The sequence below is a fragment of the Rhizoctonia solani genome, chromosome 1, assembly GCF_016906535.1.
Source record: "Rhizoctonia solani chromosome 1, complete sequence".
NCBI lineage: Eukaryota > Fungi > Basidiomycota > Agaricomycetes > Cantharellales > Ceratobasidiaceae > Rhizoctonia > Rhizoctonia solani.
The window spans coordinates 1,430,479-1,449,438 of NC_057370.1; the positions used below are offsets into that span (position 1 = coordinate 1,430,479).

An 18,960-nucleotide genomic window follows, 5' to 3' on the forward strand; every position below is an offset into this window, starting at 1 on the left:
AATTGTGAGTCAAAAATTGGGTGGTTCCACTCGTCACAGGGCGACGAACAGAGGCAAGTCACCCACGTTGGTGAGTGGGGCGAACACGAGGCTGCCGCACGTTGTTTCCGACGGGTATGTGCGGGATGACCATGCTGCATTGTTCCGGACCGGGTGAAATGGATCTCAAGTAAAGCAAAAACAGGTGTCGTTGATGCGCCGATTCGATCGAGGATCGCTCAAAACGTTCCAACCGCGGTGGACATACAGTACAACTTGTCAGGTCTAGAACGAACGTCTAGGCGGGAAAAATGTGGGGTCACTGACCACATAGGCGAGTATTGGGCATGGTTCCTCAGGGCTAGACGTTATACCGCACCCAGCGCGCACTGAAGATAAGCCGACCGTCATCCTCGGGTTGAACTAATTAGAAGCAAACGAAGAGCAAGGCACCGCCTCATCCAGCCAACAGGTCCAATAGAGCACATTCACCAACTTAGATCTTATCTGCATTCAAATATATGAGAATCGACTTGCGAAGACTGTCTTGGGAGCTGAGTTGAATACTTAACTCATACTTATAACCCTCCCTGTGGCACCTTATGCGAACCTGGCTCCATCCCACGTTCCCAATGCAATAACTAGTCAGGTCCGATATCAACGAGTTGGTATACTAGACAATAAAAAATAAACAAGTAGCGTTGATCCGTATGTCGGCTTGTGTGTTGGCGCTGGTGACGCCCTACATCATCGTGCACGTGTCATATCCTCGCGATGAGACTTTTCATAGGCTATTGAGGTCAGCCCTCTCTAGAAAAATCAGGTGGTGACAGTCCCGGAAAAGAGCAGGTTTCTTTGCTGGCAACTAGAACGAGCGGAAGAATATAAGCAGCTTCGCAATGATACTCGAGGCATAGGCCTCAATTGTAGAGTAGATAAAACGTATCGTTTGTGCAGCGTTTCATTCTCAAAAAAAAATCTTATTTTTGGAACTCATTGTGACCAGCAACCACAGAGCGAGTCGAGAGCGGACACGCGTGCTCAAATGCACATCACGTGCTCGTGTCAGAGTATGAACTATACGTACCTAAAATGGTAGTTGTATATCATGGCAGGGCGCTTGTTTTGGTTGCGGAAATCTACGTTGTGCCAATTAACAATTATTCATTGACTGGCAGATACATGTTGAATTTTGAGAGGAAACACAAACAATATGCCCACCGGCGGAATCAGAAGCGAATTGAACCACATGGCTCGCGGCCCGCCGACAACACTACTCGCCTGTTGGGGATCAGAATATGAATGCTGGCATTCTGGCGCACCCCCTGGCACACTTGCGGCGACAACAGCCAACAACAAACGAAATTTGATGGAAGCAACAGCAAGCCTAGAAATGATAAGATATGATAAAGATGTAATTCTTGGGACTGCGGAAACCCTGTCTCACACGTGTAGCATTGATGTTCAAAGATAATTATTATTATTTCTTTGGATCCCTCTGATAAGAAGTGAGGGTATGAAGAGTGGACAAGAAAGCATTTTGACAAAATAGAGAGATAATGAGGGGGAAGACATGCGAGCACAGAGTACACAGAGACACAAATAGATAGATAAAAACAGACAAGCAAACAAAGACAACCAAGAGATGCATAAAACGAGCGTATGAGTTAGGCGGCATATCAAAGTGCGAAATGTATCAGGTCCGGGTACGGAATATCGATGGCAACATCATGAATGCGCGGACGATAGACGGCAAACCTAAGTTTGGCGCATGCCGTTTGAAGGCGAATAATAACCAATGTGATCGACAAGAAGAATAGGAGCAAGCGCGTCACGCCAGACCGGCCAATATATTTACATCGCCAGCTTCGAGCTCGCGTGCGCGGGCCTTGACTCTCACTAGATTGAAATAGCAGGTTAGTTGGTTTGATATTCATCTAAGCAACGAGGCAACTAGACTTACGATTTCGATCCGAGCTCACAAGCACGACCTTCGCCTTGACGCCCTCCCCATTTGCACTGGGTGTAGATAAGAAGCCACTGCGGTCGATAAAATTATCCATCTGCCACATCGCGCTGCGGAGGATGAAGTCGTCCATATTTCGCTCCCAGCCTCCGTTCGAGCCCCACAGCTGCTCGGCGCGTACAGCAAGACTCGGCAGATAGTTTCCTCTAGACGTTTGGATTTTGAGACCTAGACCAACACCTTGGCCTGATCGTACTTGGGCCTCAAGGAATGAGATGGCACGTTGAGCAGCTTCGCTCTGGCGTGACAGACCGTCTAGCTCAGTAACAACGGCGAGGGGAACAACAACGGTCCATCGTTGGCTCGAAACAAGTTGCGCGACTGTGGGGAGGGCGGAAAGGAAAATATTGGTGTCAAGAACGAGCACAGTGTACCCTGGGACAATTCGTGCTGTGGGACGGGCAGGAGTAGCAGACGGTCTTCGGCCAGCAGGTCGAGTTTTTCGGTGAGTTGAAGTCTGAGCTGCAGCACGAGCGCGGAGTTCGCGTCTTCGGGCCTGAAAAACAACTGTCAGGTGACTATATGCGTAGAGGAAATTGCCGTCTTACCTTGAGAACCCGGATCTCCTCATCAACCTCCATGTCATCTTCACTATCCTCTTGATCCTGAACCACCTCTTCCTCATCGACGTCCATATCCATTCGGTTATTGGCACCCCATCGTTTCCTCCTCTCACGCTCCTCCTCCTCTTCCCGTTCTTCTCTCTCCCACTTCTCGATTTTGCTCTTCAATGCCCCTTCAACCAAGCATAGCCTCGAGCGGCTGGCAACGTCATCTTCCCATCGCATACCGTCAATGTGTTCTACGATTGCACCAACTGCCGCGCCAAGACGAGCACATCGTCCACGTTCAAGCACAGCCGCACCGTCCTCGGACCCATTTCCATCTATATCGCCGTCTTCCACCACACCGTCACGCACAGGCATGGCGTCGAGGATGTCGCCCTCCCCACTCCAGCGACCTACGCGCCAAAATCCTTGCATGTACATGCGACGCACCCACACTGTACCGCGCACACACCAATCCTCAGGGAGCGCACCACCTTGGAGCGAGACGAGTCGGCCCTTGGCGCCGGCGCTTACTTCAGCATTCGCAGCCCGACGCTTTACGACATAGGCCGCAAATGCCGCTAGCTGCGCCCATGGCACATGACGCTCGACTGCGGAACGGACAGCGGGCGCAGTGATGACAGAGGCCAAAAATGTCAGGCCAATCGTGAGGAAAGGGTTATACTGCGGTCCATATGGAGGAGTTGCCCGGATCTTGGGTTGCCGGAGCACGAAACGCAGCACGGCGCAGAATAGTCGGACGGCCAAGGTGAAGTGATGAGGAAGCTCATCGTCGGACGCTGGAGCCGATGTCGAGAGAGCCTGCATGGGTCGCGAAAGATCTTCTGCGTCTTCATGTGCGTCTTCCATCTCAATATCGCCGTCACGCCTCGAGTCGTGACCAGGTTTGGCTGAGCGTTGGGAGAGACCACCTCTTGCTTTGATTACGCCATCAGGTCGGCCAAATTCAAGCATGGCGCCAATGCAACAAACGCTGATCATGATCCATTCAGCTTCGCGCACAGCACTGGCACCTCCAATCTCAAGTCGCTCCACAAATCGGGCGAGCACAGTGTCGAAATCGTCGAGCTGAATGCGCGTGAATAATAGGCCAAGCAAGAGCACAAATTGGGCGACAGGGCCAGCATTTGCCTCACGCATACGAGCCCGCTGAGCATCAACGGAGAACAAAGGTTGGATGGATTCCCGGGCCATGTCGAAAGGATGGGACGCAATCATGCTCTTTACGAAATGGTAGGCAGAGCGTAGTTCAAATCCGGGCTCGTCCCTGCAGAGAAGGCCCAGGTGATGATGGAGCTTGCCGATACCCGGTTGATCTTTCAGACCTATGGAATACCAGTCAGAGGCCCGATTCCTCCAAATGTCGCGCTCGTCCTCGAGATCAAACTCGGCAGCTGCTTGGGGGCCGATGGATGGGGTGGGGGAAGGGTCGAGGTTCATGGAAGGAGCAGGAACGGCCAGCGTGGCGGAAGGCAAGGGAGTGGGAGCAGGTGGAATGGGTACGGGGGCCGAAGCGAGATGGGCGGCGACCTTCATGCGGTATCGAGCAAGGTCGCCAAGAGCCTCAATCCAAGAGGGACGGAACGAAGCGAGAGAGTCATCCTCGAAAAGACAAGAATAGAAACCATAGGCATAATAAATATATTCGTGCAAATGCTCGAATGCAGCGGGGGATTTGGCGGAAGCTTGCCTCAGGGACTCGAGAAGTTTGTAGAATCCAACGGACCAAAGTCGGGCAGGTATGTTGTATTTCTTTGGGATGGCCTGGATGGTGAGTGGAACGGAAGGCGAAAGTGACATGCGCAGTAGCGTGTGGCTCTGTTCGACAAGACTGCGGAGAGATTCGATCAGATATGAAATGACGCGCAGCAGGGCACATGCACTCACTCCTTGTGATCCCTGATGCGGCGCAGCCAGACATCGTCGCCAGTGGCCGAGTGAGGCTCGACTATGGAGACACCAGAGCGAGAGGTGTCGAGATCGTCATCGTCGTGGCCGTTGCCGGGAGATACGATCTTGTTCTCCTTGTTGCAGAGGTCCCGGTATGTTCGCTTCAGCTGCTGGAGGAAGGGATTGGTCGGTGCGGCTTGCGTAAGGGGGGAGTTGGGGTTGTTGAAGCTCGCAGAAGAGGCTGAAGTGCCAGAGGTAAGGGTGAATGCAGAGCTGGCAATGGAGCGAGCGTCGGAAAGATCAGTCGCAGAGTGTCCACTTGTGCTAGGCGCCGGTGGGTGTTTCTGGCTGTTGTTCAATGCCGCAAACCGCAAAGGATCGTGGCGGCGGTGGTCGAATAGCTGACCTGTGGTTGGTCGAGGAGCCATTCTCTCAGTCTCGTCCTCTCGAGCTCGTTCTGCCCGCGGCCTTCTCAGAGGTTGTTGTCTGAAAGTGGTCAGCTGGTGGAGGCCACAAACCTTATAAACTACTTACCCAGCAGTGCTGCGCTGGAAGGCCGTGAATCTTTCAGCAATGTTCGTTCTGTTCTCCATCGAGGCTAAGAGAGACCCGGAGCGACTGTGCACAGCAAGCACAGAGATGATTAGACAGGGTCACTGCTGCGCATGCGTACGTAAGCAATGCAAATACCACATGCCATCCCGGCTCTCTGCCCCTGACTCAGATTTCGGGTTCGGTTCGCTGCGCAGCAGTCATCAAAAGTAACACCGTTTCGCCGCTTCGCTAATGCGCATGAATCGAAGGCATGTAATATCTATGCACCTCAAGCTCATTCTACGCAATTATCTTTTTTTTCCCTTAAGCCTGGGTGCAATACGCAGGATCACACGGGCATCCTGTTAACTCAAAATGCTGCGCAACTCGCACGTTTCGTTATCCCAAATTTTTTTCATGCCAGCATGTCAAATCAGAGACAAAGCTTATTCCTCTTGGCCCGTGGATGGCCTTTTTTTTTTAGGCCAGTTACTATACTACAGTTGGTCTGTCCGTCGTTACACACCTCGCTTCTCGCCTCACGACCAAAGCCTCGCTCCATCCACCCAGGAAAAATCGAACGACGATCTCTGTGTGGCCTCGGGGGCACATTTGTGCAAGTAAGATGCGCATGCCCCACGCGAAGCCTAAGAAGATTCAAAGTTAGCCAATGTTCCGCAGCAAGCAATTCGCTTGACAGCTCAATGTCGATAATGTTGGAGCAGAAGTGCTGCGCTCTTGCTTAACAACAGACCTGGAAACGAGATCGATTGACCCATTGATTTATGCCCAAAATGGTAATAATGCGTTGTCGATCCCCCTCACCTCCTCAGCAACAAAGCATTAGCAACGAGATCGGGCAAGTAAAGCCTAATCCCAGGTCTAGTAATACAAATTCAATAGAGGCAGGCTCATATGATGTATCGCGATGTCACGGCGCTTTTAGCTTTGGGCTGAAATGAGATCAAACTTGCATCTGTTGTCAAATACGATGATCTTCTCTCCAGGATATCTCTACTGCATATACTCACTTCGAGTCCAAAAACTGACGACAGAACTACTTTCGGACTCGTACCAATAATATCACTGCTATTCCTCAGAACTCCTGCCCAATATATCTGTGCGTCTCACGGGTCGGGCGTAGAGAATTCCACTCGTTTAGTGCCCTATATCTCAAAAGCATTATATCTCATGCCTATATTTAGTTGAATTATGTCTCTCGGCCCGGGGTACATGCGCGAACCCAAACAAAATAGACAGAAATGCGAAACGCTACGAAGCACCGGAACCCGGCGAAAACATAATGTCCGTCTGTCTTCTTAGTCGCCAACCAAGATCATCAAAAGACCCGGACGCCCAATTCACACTTTCGCCCTCGGACTTTCCAGAGTGCCTGCCCAGAGCTGTGCGCGTCCCTGGAAAAGACCCATTTCCGGGCAGTTCCGATGGTCGAGCAGGTCAGTGATCTACAGACCCAATTTGACTTCCCCGGAGGGCTGGTACGTACTAATCGCGTACTTGACCGCAATACAGGGATTGCGGTGTGCTGGGTGCCAGACATTAAACTGCGCGATCGGGCTTGGGTATCTTGGCCGAGGCTGAAGTCTGCGGTGACCGGGATCTCATTCAGACGAGAATATAATCCGACGAGAGCCATGGTGTTTTGTTTATTATTGGCGGACTTTGGTAGTTTGGCTCCTATAGAGCATTTTTTGTTGTAATTATTGGAGTGCTTATATATGAACAGGGCCGCGATTATTTATCATATAAGAAACATACAGTCGTGAAACAACAAATAACGAATAATAAATGGTTGAATGCAAAGTTAATTGGCTGTATGCGTCGGCACTCAGCTCACGGGGCGCTTGTTAATTACCCCAATTCATTTGCTCCAGCTTGGGCCCACATGAGTTGTTTATTTAAATCCCCATTAATTGTCCCAATCCCACAAAACTGAGCCACAATATTCGAAAGCCATGTCTGCCTGCGTCGGAATATTCTTGGACTATAGTGAGCCTATCCATTTCTTGCATCATACAGTAATATGCTCATCGTAGAACAGATTCTTGCCCCAACAAGGATATTCAAGACCTATCTGGCGTCCTTCGATCGCTTCGTACATACTGCGCTCAGCATGGAAGCGTTACCTTATTCAAGGCCTATCTTCGACTACTAGGAAAGGCCTATTATTCAGATCGCCCAGGATGCCCCCGTGCTGAAATGGATGAAGCTGGTGTCATCACCGTCGAGAACCCAATGGGCCACCTAGGGGTGCTCGCCACGGACGTCTTCTGCTTTTTGCTCGACCACCGTGGCTCTCCGGACTCGAAAACTGTCGTTCTTGTCTCGGGAAACCCTCATATAGCGTATTTGGTAACTGCTCTTCGGGCTAGACATGTCAAAGTGGGTCTTGTAGCCTCTTTGAGCGATTTGGACAAAATTCTGTCCCAAGCAAGTTGGACCAAGTCTTGGGAGAGTTTTTTGACCTCAACAGATCCTTTGAATATCGCGAAAGGCGTTGACGATTGTTTGCTTCCATCCGCTGCAACTGAAGAATCCAATAGCAGTGTCAAGTCTACCAGCGACCATAGCTTGGTAGATGTACCTCCGGCCCAAGCCCCGAGTACGGGGATCCAATATTCGACTCCCTCCGCCGTTCAGACTAAACCAGAAACTTGTACATCTTCCGAAGAGTTGCCCGCCCCCTTGCTACCTAACTTCGAATACAAGGTCACCAACGAAAAGGTTCGAGAACCTCTTGAGTACCTTACGAGAATTTTAAGATCTTTGCATGATGTATCTACTACTAGCCACAAACTTCGCATCTCGGAAGATGACACTCTCTACTTTGAGCTACTCAAAGATCCAGAGGCATTCAAAATCAAATCCTGGCGCCGAGAACTGAAGAATCTGTATTTCTGTCAAGATATTCTCAAAAACGTATGTTGCTTTTTTAATATAATTTTTGCTCGTTCTCATATCTATGTATAGCCCCAAGTCGCAGGTAAACTAGACGCGTTATTCACCTTGCTCGAAGAGTATGACAAAATGTCAAAGAACTATCTTGCAGTATGTCATTTCAATTGTTTGTTTGGTCGAACTTGGCTGAGCATAGCTACGATGTGTTCAGTTTAGTGGGATCGGTAGATTACTTACACAGATAGCTAAATTCTGGATCAACAGTAATGATTACCGCCAACCATACCAAGCCCGGGCCATACAGCTACTTATAAAGTGGGAACCGTTGGCTAGTGGTTCGGAAGATTTGAGCAAGTCTGAGGATCAACCATGATACTACTCTAAGGCTGTTTATGTACCCAGCATTGCGGTCCATGTACATTCGGTTGATCCATGCATTAGTATATCAAAATATAGTAAATGCTTCGTTTTGAGCCCCTGCCATTCGAAGCATGATCTTGGCTGTGAACGGGTGTCAATCGAACCACCTTGGTATTATTTTTCATGAAAGTAATCGTGCCGCCCAAGCAAATTCTGACCGGCACTTTTTTCGGGCCGATTGGTACTGAAAAGACTGTATTTGTTTCTAACGGTTCGTCCGCATTATATGGCCCAGATGTGCATTCGTGAAAGTTCGTTCTTAATGAGAAATGTCCCATTTTTTTTATTGGTAATACCCCAAACAATCGCGAGGTAATCACCATACTAATTCGCTGTGGCCGTTTAAATGACGTCCTTTGGTTGGACGTTCTCGCCACTGCTGATCGATCAAGCTTCGGCAATATCCAGCCTATTCGCAGTGACGAGCAGGAACAATCCTCGTCAGCGTGAGGTCATACTCGACCTTGCGCGATGCACGCTATAGAAATGCACACTCGTATCTTTGCCACGAGGTCTTTGGGCGCTCATTCCAAATACATATTTCATCTTCCGGCACGAACGTGGAAGTCTAAAATAGTGAATAAGATGACTGGATATTTCACTTTTAACGGCATTGAATGAGGTGTACAGAATAACAGAATTGCTTCAATGGACTCATGTTACGTCTTTTTATTAATAGATTTTCAGCAACATCTTCGGTCGCGAGGTCGATGGTGATCTACCATGATCCGTGATGATCGAGCCGAGGGATGATTCCCACGCGCTAGTACCATAATTTATACGCGCATACAGTCAAATTTCTCACCTGACCCTTGTGTTCCGAGAGAGTTCCTACCCTGCGTGGGCCTAGACTGGTTTTTGTTTATGTTATTCCCCAATTATCTGATATGCGGCCTTTCAGCCTGTCAGCTTGTTAGCCGCCGGGAAGGATGCTGTATGCGACATAAATGATTGGGTGGACAGCCGAAGCTTAAAGTATGTCTCGAACTGGGTCGGTTAGCAACGACGCTTGTGCATGTTGAGACAGTTCTTTCCTTTTGCCATCTAGTACTCCATCCGAGACTTCTCTATGCGCTCATGGATCATTCATCTGGGAACACATGACTCTAACTATGACGTCCTGCCCGAACTCGTCGTCGTCGTCGTCGTTACCCTCGAAACCATCAGTTGGTGGCGAATGCTTCATCTGTACAGAGTCGACCAGACTCGTTATATGTGATTCTCGAGCGTACCACACCGTTCAGCCGTTATCGATAACTAGGCCTACACAAATTGTTTCAAATGAGCAATTACCCGAAGATAAACCACGGATACATGTGTTTTAGGCTTTGCAATCCATGCGCGAATACCCTATTTTCATAATCATTCGTTTGTTCGGGGGCATGCACATGGAGTCGCTGTTACAAAGATAGACTGGGAGGGTTGATAACATCTAGGCGGCTAGTTTTTGTTTTTAGTCCGCCTGCAAGCTTCTTCTGCCGTAAAATTCAAAGGGGCGATTGGAGTGACCAGGTCTTCCCGATGCCGGAGACAGACGTCGATGTATGGTAGTGGAGCGCAATGGGGGCAAATAGTTTCAGCCCTACTTTCCCTCTTTTCGCGTAGTACGAGCGCGACAGATATTCAGATTATCCCGATCGAGCGAGTTCCGGTAGTGTTGCGCCCCCGTCGGGACCGGGCGTGCTCTGGATGGTGAGGTCGTGTCGCCCTGCAGGAGGTGTAGAGGGCAGAGGGTGGGAATAGCGTGCGAGAGAAGCGTGATGAAAGGAGCCAATCATGAGAAGATATGTCATGTAGAGTTTTTCGTGCCAACGGTGGCGGACGGAGGAATATGCGCTGCGAGGGGCGCGTGATGTGGGGGAGTGGGGAGGTGGGCCCGATATGTGCAAGCACGGAACCCTGAAAGCTGGGCCTCGAATTACCAGTTTGCTTGTTATGTGTAGAGAGTGTGTTGGGCGTGTGCGGTCATATACACTACAAATTTAGAGCCCCAGGTAGAGCTTTGCGTCCCTTTTTGTGTTTTGTGTTTCTGTTTCCGACCTCCAACTTTCCCGCCGGCCGTACTTTTCCCCTTCCCCTCCACTCTCCCCTTCCTGCTTTGGTGTGTATGGACTACGGCTCATCTCAGGCCGGGTCTAGCGAGATTCTGCCTCATTACATGAATACTTTGTACCAACAACAACCACAATCACAGCCGCAGCTGCAACAGCAAGGCCAGCAGGCATCACAACTGCAACTGCAATTGCAACAACAACAACAACAGCAACAACAACAATCCCAAGCGACGCACGGCGGGTTCGGGGGGTCGCAACAACAGGTGAGAATGTGTGTTCATTTGATAGTGGAGATGCCGGACGGCGTCATGTGCCTTTCCATGTTAATCGTGCATGGGTTCCAATTCTCGGGTGTTATTTGATCAGCGCTGACTTGGCCCCGCCGCTCTTTAACGCTCTTTAATCGCACAACACCCTCCGGCCGGACTTGAATTTGTGCTTGGGATTTGTGCTTGAATTTGTGGTGTTCCGAACTGGTGTGCATCTCGGACAAACGTTCCTGGCGTCTGTTTTCGTCGGCTTGTCACATCATTATCCGACCATCTCGCATCTCGGACCCCAATTCTTCATCCGACTTCCACCACCACCACCACCCTCACCCCACATCTTACTTCCCACAACAACTACGCGATTGTATTTTCGTGACTAATTCATATTATATCGCACCACACTTAGGACACGGTGTTCGAGCAGAGCACGAAATCGATCCAATCTCAAGCCGGCGCGAATCGCATGGCGCCATTTGGACCTCAGCATCAGCCTGGAGGAGGACCTAGCGGGGGCATGCCTGGCGGAATGGGGGGAATGAACATGGGCATGAACATGCCGTCCATGGGCGGCGCTCCCGGTGGGATGAACCCTGCTATGGGTGTCCCTGGCGGCATGAACCCCGGCATGAACGTCGGCGGCCCCAATATGGGAGGCATGGGTGGTCCCCCAAACACTATGAATATGGGTGTCAACGGCCCCGCCGTCGGCATCGGCGCCAACGGACAGAGACCCGGGATCCCGCGCAAGATGGGAGTTAACCAAATGCCCATGGGCGGTGTACGACACGGTGAGTTAGCCATCGGATCGTGGTGGCATTTGCTCGTCGGTCAATTACTCATCAATCCCGTCTGTTCCACCTCCTGTTGCCTGCAGGGATGCCGCAACGAATGAACGTAGGCATGCAGAACGGAATGGCGTCCGCCATGCCCGGCCAGTCCGCCATGGGAGGAATGAACACCCTGTTGTCCGGCGCACCCAACCTCGCCGGCGCACAAGGGGGGATGGGCAACATGGGCCCAGGAGCAGGCGGCCCGAATGGTCCCGGAGGCGCGGGTGGCATGGGAAGGATGATCCCATCGATGGGTGGCGCAAACGGCGGCATGTCGCTCGGTGCTCAGCCCGGTAACATGCCTGGCCCCAACATGGGCCCCGGCCCCGGCCCCGGTCCCGGCATGGCTGCATCTGGCGCAATGTCTGGTATGAACGGATGGGTATGTGCCGGCCTCCACAACGGTCGTATGGTGCCGAACAACCCCCGGAACTAAACCCATGGGTTCGTCCAACATGCCCAACGGCCCGTGGCAAGACAGGCAATACCCCGACGGCATGGTCAAGCGCACCAACACCGGCCAACTCGACGACTTTAATTCCATCCCCCTCCCAGCACCCTCCACTCGGCCCTCAGCCACAGCATCCACACGGTGTCGGGGGGTCCCAGATTGGGGGTCCTGCCCAGCACGGTGTTGGAGGGTCGGCCCAAATGGCTCATTCGCTCGTACCCCAGATGGGTCAACAAGCGCCGCCTTCATCCCAACCATCTGCGGGGTCTCCTGTGAACAATCTCCCGGCCCATCACCCGGCGCAACTCGCCGGCCAGATGGGTGGAGGCATTCCCGGACCAGGCGGTTCTATGTCTGGCGCCACCATGGGCCAACCAGGCGGCACTCCACGCATGGCTACACCCGTACACCCAGGAGGACCAGGAGGGCCGTTGATGTCCAACCCTCCAGCTCCATCGCCACACCGCATGGGCGGCTCGCCTGCGCACCACCAAGGACATCCTCACCAGCCACACATTGTCGGATCCCCTGCGCACCAAACCAGATGAGTTCCCCTCGACACATTACCTCCAGTTCCCCCGCGCCTGGACAAGGTCCTCACCCCTCACGAAGCAATGCTCCAACACCTGTCCCGCCACGAGGAGCCAGCGCGGATCCGATGGTGGGTATGCGTCCCGATGGCATGCAGCCCAATGACATGCGACTACCCGTGATCCACCGGCAATAATGCGTATCAATGATGGAATCGGTAGCGTTGTCCGTGGCCCAGACGGCTCGCTTCGCCCAGCTAACGATCTGATGCTTCTCCGCGACGGCCGCCTCGTACGTGACATGCAACCGCCCATGGAGGGAATCAATCGCGCCCCTTCGGCAGACGGTATGGTCCGACAAGGCAGCATGGGTCTCCCGCCCAACGGGCCTATACGTCCCGGAGCAGAGATTGGTCGACTGGGCCCGGACGGACTCATACGCGGTGCAGGAGGGCCATACGTTCAACCACCCTACGGTTCACAACCCGGAAATTTCCCTCCTCCATACGGAGGCATACATCCAACCCCAGCGCAGCAGCACCAGAACATGCAAACGCAACGTGGTGCTGGTGGAGCTCTCGGCGGACCTGGCCCGGGTCCCGGACCAGGACCAGGGCCAGGAGGTCCTCCTCGGGCCGCAAGCGTGGACGATCTGGCGGGATTATCTCAAATGGACTTGCCGGGGATTTAGATATCGTTGGTATGTCCGGTCCTGGACGCCCGGACCTGGCAGGGCATCGCTACCCCCACAGATACCACCGATGATGAATAACGTCTGTGGACCGAGACCTGGCCCGGCAGGACCCGTGGCGATGGCACGAAGGCCGACATTGATGCAAGGAAGGCCACTCCCGATAGGCATGGGTGTTGTACGAATGCTCGAATTGAGTCAAGAATTGAGTAATATGAAAGATGTGAGTGTAACAGAATATACCCGAGATATCCGGCTGATCAGATATTTCAGAAAATGTTGCCCGACTGGGTACGATTTAGGGGAGAATTTTTCACGCAATCAGGTAGTATCTCAATGACAATATTCTACGGTGTCGAAGGGCGGAAATACAGTACGTGAATCGTTGGCCAGACTGATAACACCTTCGGACTGACGGTTAGCCGCAGTGGTCGCGCCCGAACTCATCCCTCGTTACTTTCTCGCATTCTTTGAGAGTGGAGTGAACAAGATGAGTATCGGTTTGAATGGCGCGACCGAAACGACCGAAGGATGCCAAAACGAACAACTCGAATCATATGTTTCGACAATGCATGCCGTTTGGCGATACGAGCTTGATAACGGATGGGTCGTGGAGCACAATGGACCGCTAAAAGTTCATCTCGTGGCGGAACAAGTCCCTGGAGATCCGCAGTCGTTTAAACTCAAGATTAATAACATGGTCTGCAACGCCCCAACGACATCTTATTTCTTCCGACCAGAGAGGATCGATGGTAATCTCCTTCATGGACCAAATCATGATGTTGGCCCGATGACACCCGGATATCCCCGGGCCTCGCAGCACGCCACGGGCGAGCCCATGGGCGGCCCTGGCGTCGGTCTGGGTGACGATCACGGAGCATTCCTCGAGCACGAAGAGAGGATTATGTACGAAAAGGCATCACTTCCGCCTAAACCGTTCCAGACGTACGGTCTTCCGGGGAGTGTGTGGAGATTATTAACGGTGAGTAGAGCGTTTTTTTATGGATTTTAGGCCGACTTGTTCGTGACTCACGCCCAGCCGGCAGTTCATTCCCTCATTTTAATCCCAGTTTCAACCCCTCACATATGCCCAACCATAGTCCGGCCTTGGTCCACGCTCAGGCAGGCATGCATCATGGCCCACCCCAAGGTGCGATACCGACGACAGGCCGACCGACGCCAACTCCTCCACCTATGCGACAGGGCGGAGGACCTGGTATTGGCCGCGGAGGTATGCCTTTAGCCGGAAGCGGCGAACTCCCGCCTGTTCCAGGTCTAGGCGTCGCAATTCCATCGGGTATGATCATGTCCCAGTCCCCACTTCTCACCCATCCTGGGGCGCCTGGACAGCAGCCAAACGTGCAGCTCGGTCTGAAACGTAAACAGCAAGCTGAGCAAGGGCCCGACCCGATGAGTGGTCCGTCGAACCCCCAGCCTCCCCGAGGGATGCCCAACTCAACTAACCAGAACCGGTTCAACAAGTCGTCTCCTGTTGGCGGTCGGAAAAAGGCCAAAACCAACCCTAGCACGCTCAGTTGATAGACACGCACACAATGCTTGCTTTTTTTCTCTGCCACTATTGTTGTCCTATTTTTCATTTCATCTATGCACCATGTCGCTTTCATAGTCCAATGTCTGTGTTATCGTCATTTTTTTATCACCATTTGCTCTCGTGTTTCCTATGTTGTTTGATTGTTGGCTCGCCCATGTTCTGACGTTGGTGAAAACCTATCCTCCTCTCTCGCATACCTTGCTTCATTTTGCTTCTCGCTTGTTTAGTTATCTATTCATCAGATCTCTTAGGTTTCTTTATGTACTTTACGCTGGGGACGGGAATGATCAACATACTTCTTGCATTCACGTCGGCGGTCTCCGAAATAAATTAACCCAAGAGTACGAATATATCTTACTTATCAACCAGATTTCGGTCCCCAATTACTTGTCCGATGCCTGGGTGCATCCGATCTAGGTGTTCTCTCCGCATCCTCAACAACAAGTCGACCACTTCTCGCTCACTGATTTTTTTGCTTTTTGAACAACAAGTCGACCACTTCTCGCTCACTGATTTTTGCTTTTTGGCCTCTTGGTCCTTCATCCCGTCAGCCACGGCATTCGCTGCCTCGCCTGCGCTCCCTTCTCCAAGCTGATCCCACAGTGCATAGATTGATATATCTCCTGCGCGACGGTCGCCACCTCAGGCAACGACACATTCAGTCCCGCCAAGAACCTTATATACGGATTCTGCGCCGCAGCAGGGTACTTGACTGCCCCCGTCATCGGTTCACGTTCGGTTTGCTCGACACAGTCAGTTTATTCCGGGTCGTGTTGTGTAAGACTAGGGCCAGGTAAGTGCTGCGACTGCGATTATCCATGGTGGATGAATGAGGCAGAGGTCTGTGCGGTATGTGTCGTTGATCAGGAACCTATCTTCCGCGTGAGAATGGCACAAGCCGAGTGTGAAGTAAACCTACCAAGCCATTTGGATAGCGCCGTCTTCGATGCCTTCCATCCGGCCTTCGCCCGTGCCCCAATATCTCTCCCCGTCATTGTAGAACGATGCTGTAGAACCGGACCCACTGCTTAATTCGCCTGCTTCGCTTTCTTGAACCGTCTCATAACGTGGGAGCAGCGCCAGCAGACTTCGGTAAGGGTGGAACACAATCAAGTCAAAGTCGAGGTCTTCGAGGAGGTAGAATTCCATTTCGGCGAGCTTGGAGTGATCTCCAGGAAATGACTTGTATTGATACTCATCTGTGGCAAGGTCCTGGTCATTGGCCATGTTTAGTGTATATAGGGCGAGCCAAACTCACTGCTGTATATCGTTCTGGATTCTACGACTACGCTCTTAAGATGAATAGGTACTTCTTCCGCCTTGGCTGCAAGGTAGCAACATGTCGATGCCACAAAGAACGGGTCGGTCTCGCAGTACGAGTTTGATGTAAAATCGTCGAAAATATACGGTAGTCGCAACGACCTGTTGCTTCAAGTTGAGCTTTTTACATAGTTTTGAGATAACTGGAGCCCAGGTAAGCAATGAGGGGCAAATTAGGGCAAGTCAAGTTCTCACCGTTTGCGAAAAGGATACCAATTAGCGCGATTTGGGTCTGGTCAGCATATTGAAGATCCAATGCCCGTGCTTGTTCAACAGTCGCACGATCGACAACCAATCCCTACTATCATATCAGTAAGTCTTGGCCCATGTAGTTCAAGGAGTGGAATTACTAGTGACGAAGACCAAAAGTCAGTGGCCATGGTTGGGAAGCCGCGTTCCTGCCTATATTTCAAATAAGCTGCTTCTGGCGTATATACTTGCTGATCATCAACGGAGGCAAATAGTTATCACACGCATACACCCTATACATCAACCAAGCTATTCCTTCATCGAAGAGATCCAGATGAACACATAAGCTATTTACCTTGACCGTTGCTAGACTGGGTACACCGGGACACTCCGGTCGTGTTGTCCTATGCTTCTGCTCACGGGTCTGGTCTCAGAACTAGATCTTGGTGGCTTAGCTAGACTCATAGGGCCTGAGAACTCCTCTATTAAAGGCAGTTGGTTTCTTGCCAGATATCTATACTCCCCCTCCTCCCTAATATATCTTGTACCGGAATGCGTTTCCCTCAGATAGTTCTGTCCATCTTGGCCTTGGTACCTTTCTTGGGGGCCCTTGCTAGCTCTAGCACCAACTGAGTTCTTGCGTAGGCAAGGAGCTAATTCAATAGCCGCTGTATTCTCCAGTAGTCCAAGCTGGCCCACTCGTCCCTGAAGGTACAAAATATCTTGAATAAGCTATAACGTCCGCTTCACTATATTGATATTCGCTCATAGGCACTCAGTCCATAAACGATCCCGAACTTGCGTCGACAACCATATCGAGCGTACTTGATTTTACGAATATATTAAACGCAGCTATGGATACCTTCAACACCGGAGATGAGGGTTTACTTATCTGGATGGCCGGAAGCTTGATGATGTGCAAATGGCCGAAAAGATCGTTCAACTGTGGCAGGTGAGGAGACATACCTCGTTCTCTGTAATCCTCTACTCATTCGCATTCACAGAGCATTGGTAAGGTTGTCTTACTCGTCAAGGACTCGGGCAGTGCACTGTCGCCGAGGTGGTGCATATATTGCGTAAGGTCCTGTTGTGTATGTTACAACACTGTGCTGACTTGCGGTATGTAGCTTTAATTTGGAATTATCTTATGAAGACATATTGCGCGTCGCCCAAGGAGTAGCCAAATTGCCTAACGTGGTTGAGACAGCAAAAGCCAACCAAGACTTAATGGCCGGAATTGTTGATTCTATACTCGGATCAGCGCTTGTCGACAGCTTGAGTCTTACCGAGTAAAACATGGGCAAGGATCGGGCTGTATGTCATATATAGTAAGGGATAGCACACGGACAGTATTTTATCACATTCCAATCAGGGGAAGTGATTATCTGTACATGTGACCATAAGCGTGGACATGATATATAAATTTCGAACATAAATTTTAGATTCTATACTCGATTGTCGGGGTTACAACTAATATTGAGATTGGGAACGCACTTTCTCTTAACTTTACCAAGGACGGCTCTCAAATGAAGGTATCTAGATGTACTACCAAACCCCATTAAATCAAAGGCGCGCGTACTCTCATTCATTTGTATAGTCGAAATACTATCGGCCACAAGGATTACTACCTGTACACGTTACGATACCATACAGAACTCTGATGCCGCGCCCAAATCCAATGTCACCCTAGTTGAGATTAAATTACAGGATAATTACATACATTACTACACCCTGTTGTGACTTTACGCCACCAACTACTACGACCTTACACGAGAGCCCTAATCCTCCAAACATTTTTGTGTCTTAACCACAAATCAAACAATGCTTGATATAAAAAAGATGGTGTCTTAGTTACCCTGTGCTCCCGTTTCTTACTCTTTCCCCCCTGTTGAACCAGCCGTCGATATGTTCCTCGCTCGCATCGCTCTGACCACTTTGGTCATGTGGTCGTCCATATCCATGACGTCAGCTTCTGATGTCGGACTCAACTATATGGGAGAGAGTGGCGTGGTTCCAGCTCTCAATGCGGGTATATTGGGGTTGGAGGATCTCATTTCCAAGGCCCGTGGTCCAACGTTACTTGTCATCCATTGAGATCAACACTGAAGTACCTGAGATAGGTGCACAGCCTGTGATGAACCTTCACGAAGCAATGCTTCTTATATCTAGCTGCAACGATGTTTCGATATCTATAGCTACAGGAATGAACACCTTTGATATGGGTCCTGAGGCTCAACTGATAGATATTGGCGGAAGCAATATCAGCCTCGAAGAGCTCGGTGAGAAATACGCGGCGTACCAGAAGGTGAGCAACCTAGTTTTATTTATTTTATCAACAAGTCAATTGTGCCTTTCAGAGTCTGGTACACTGTATGTCACTCGTAAAAGATACGCAGAATGTTAAAGTTGGAGATGTAATGCAAGAAATAGCGTAAGTAGACCCAGCAGAGTGCGCATGGTCCATCACTTATAAAACATGCTTTTCTAGTCTACATGCGACCACTACACATGATGCTTTACAAAGGATCTACCCCCAAATGACCAACATGCCCACTGCTGTTGATACTGCCAAGTACTACCAGGGTTTAATGAGCACAATATTGGCTCTCTGCTTGGTTCTATTGATTCTGATTGATTTACTTTGCTCCAAGTGTATTTATGCAACAACACCGCATTGTTATATCTAGACAATCCATAGAATGCGCATGTTTAGTACATAGAATATATAGATGATCGA

General features: G+C 50.7%; 6 protein-coding genes across 6 annotated transcripts; 4 read left to right on the plus strand and 2 right to left on the minus strand.

Annotated features, from left to right (window-relative positions):
* Window positions 1–1,810: 1,810 nt before the first annotated feature.
* RhiXN_03953 (uncharacterized protein) lies at window positions 1,811–5,057 on the minus strand (the record flags this gene model as incomplete). The annotated part of the gene is made up of 5 exons (XM_043323770.1): window positions 1,811–1,878; window positions 1,943–2,501; window positions 2,554–4,405; window positions 4,462–4,950; window positions 4,999–5,057. The coding sequence occupies 5 exons, from the start codon at window positions 5,055–5,057 to the stop codon at window positions 1,811–1,813; spliced, it is 3,027 nt and encodes a 1,008-aa protein (XP_043176189.1).
* Window positions 5,058–6,974: 1,917 nt separating this feature from the next.
* On the plus strand, window positions 6,975–12,489 carry RhiXN_03954 (NYN domain protein; the record flags this gene model as incomplete). Its single annotated transcript, XM_043323771.1, has 6 exons — window positions 6,975–7,008; window positions 7,061–7,938; window positions 7,990–8,067; window positions 11,067–11,448; window positions 11,535–11,872; window positions 11,968–12,489. The coding sequence occupies 6 exons, from the start codon at window positions 6,975–6,977 to the stop codon at window positions 12,487–12,489; spliced, it is 2,232 nt and encodes a 743-aa protein (XP_043176190.1).
* A 178-nt stretch (window positions 12,490–12,667) lies between these two features.
* Window positions 12,668–14,701, plus strand: RhiXN_03955 (Formin-like protein 5; the record flags this gene model as incomplete). Its single annotated transcript, XM_043323772.1, has 5 exons — window positions 12,668–12,763; window positions 12,816–13,385; window positions 13,436–13,535; window positions 13,591–14,124; window positions 14,175–14,701. The coding sequence occupies 5 exons, from the start codon at window positions 12,668–12,670 to the stop codon at window positions 14,699–14,701; spliced, it is 1,827 nt and encodes a 608-aa protein (XP_043176191.1).
* Window positions 14,702–15,629: 928 nt separating this feature from the next.
* On the minus strand, window positions 15,630–16,414 carry RhiXN_03956 (cyclin; the record flags this gene model as incomplete). Its single annotated transcript, XM_043323773.1, has 4 exons — window positions 15,630–15,926; window positions 16,122–16,177; window positions 16,230–16,332; window positions 16,385–16,414. The coding sequence occupies 4 exons, from the start codon at window positions 16,412–16,414 to the stop codon at window positions 15,630–15,632; spliced, it is 486 nt and encodes a 161-aa protein (XP_043176192.1).
* Window positions 16,415–17,077: 663 nt separating this feature from the next.
* RhiXN_03957 (uncharacterized protein) lies at window positions 17,078–17,516 on the plus strand (the record flags this gene model as incomplete). The annotated part of the gene is made up of 3 exons (XM_043323774.1): window positions 17,078–17,175; window positions 17,228–17,299; window positions 17,351–17,516. The coding sequence occupies 3 exons, from the start codon at window positions 17,078–17,080 to the stop codon at window positions 17,514–17,516; spliced, it is 336 nt and encodes a 111-aa protein (XP_043176193.1).
* Window positions 17,517–18,128: 612 nt separating this feature from the next.
* On the plus strand, window positions 18,129–18,910 carry RhiXN_03958 (uncharacterized protein; the record flags this gene model as incomplete). The annotated part of the gene is made up of 4 exons (XM_043323775.1): window positions 18,129–18,291; window positions 18,344–18,528; window positions 18,581–18,654; window positions 18,712–18,910. The coding sequence occupies 4 exons, from the start codon at window positions 18,129–18,131 to the stop codon at window positions 18,908–18,910; spliced, it is 621 nt and encodes a 206-aa protein (XP_043176194.1).
* Window positions 18,911–18,960: the final 50 nt, after the last annotated feature.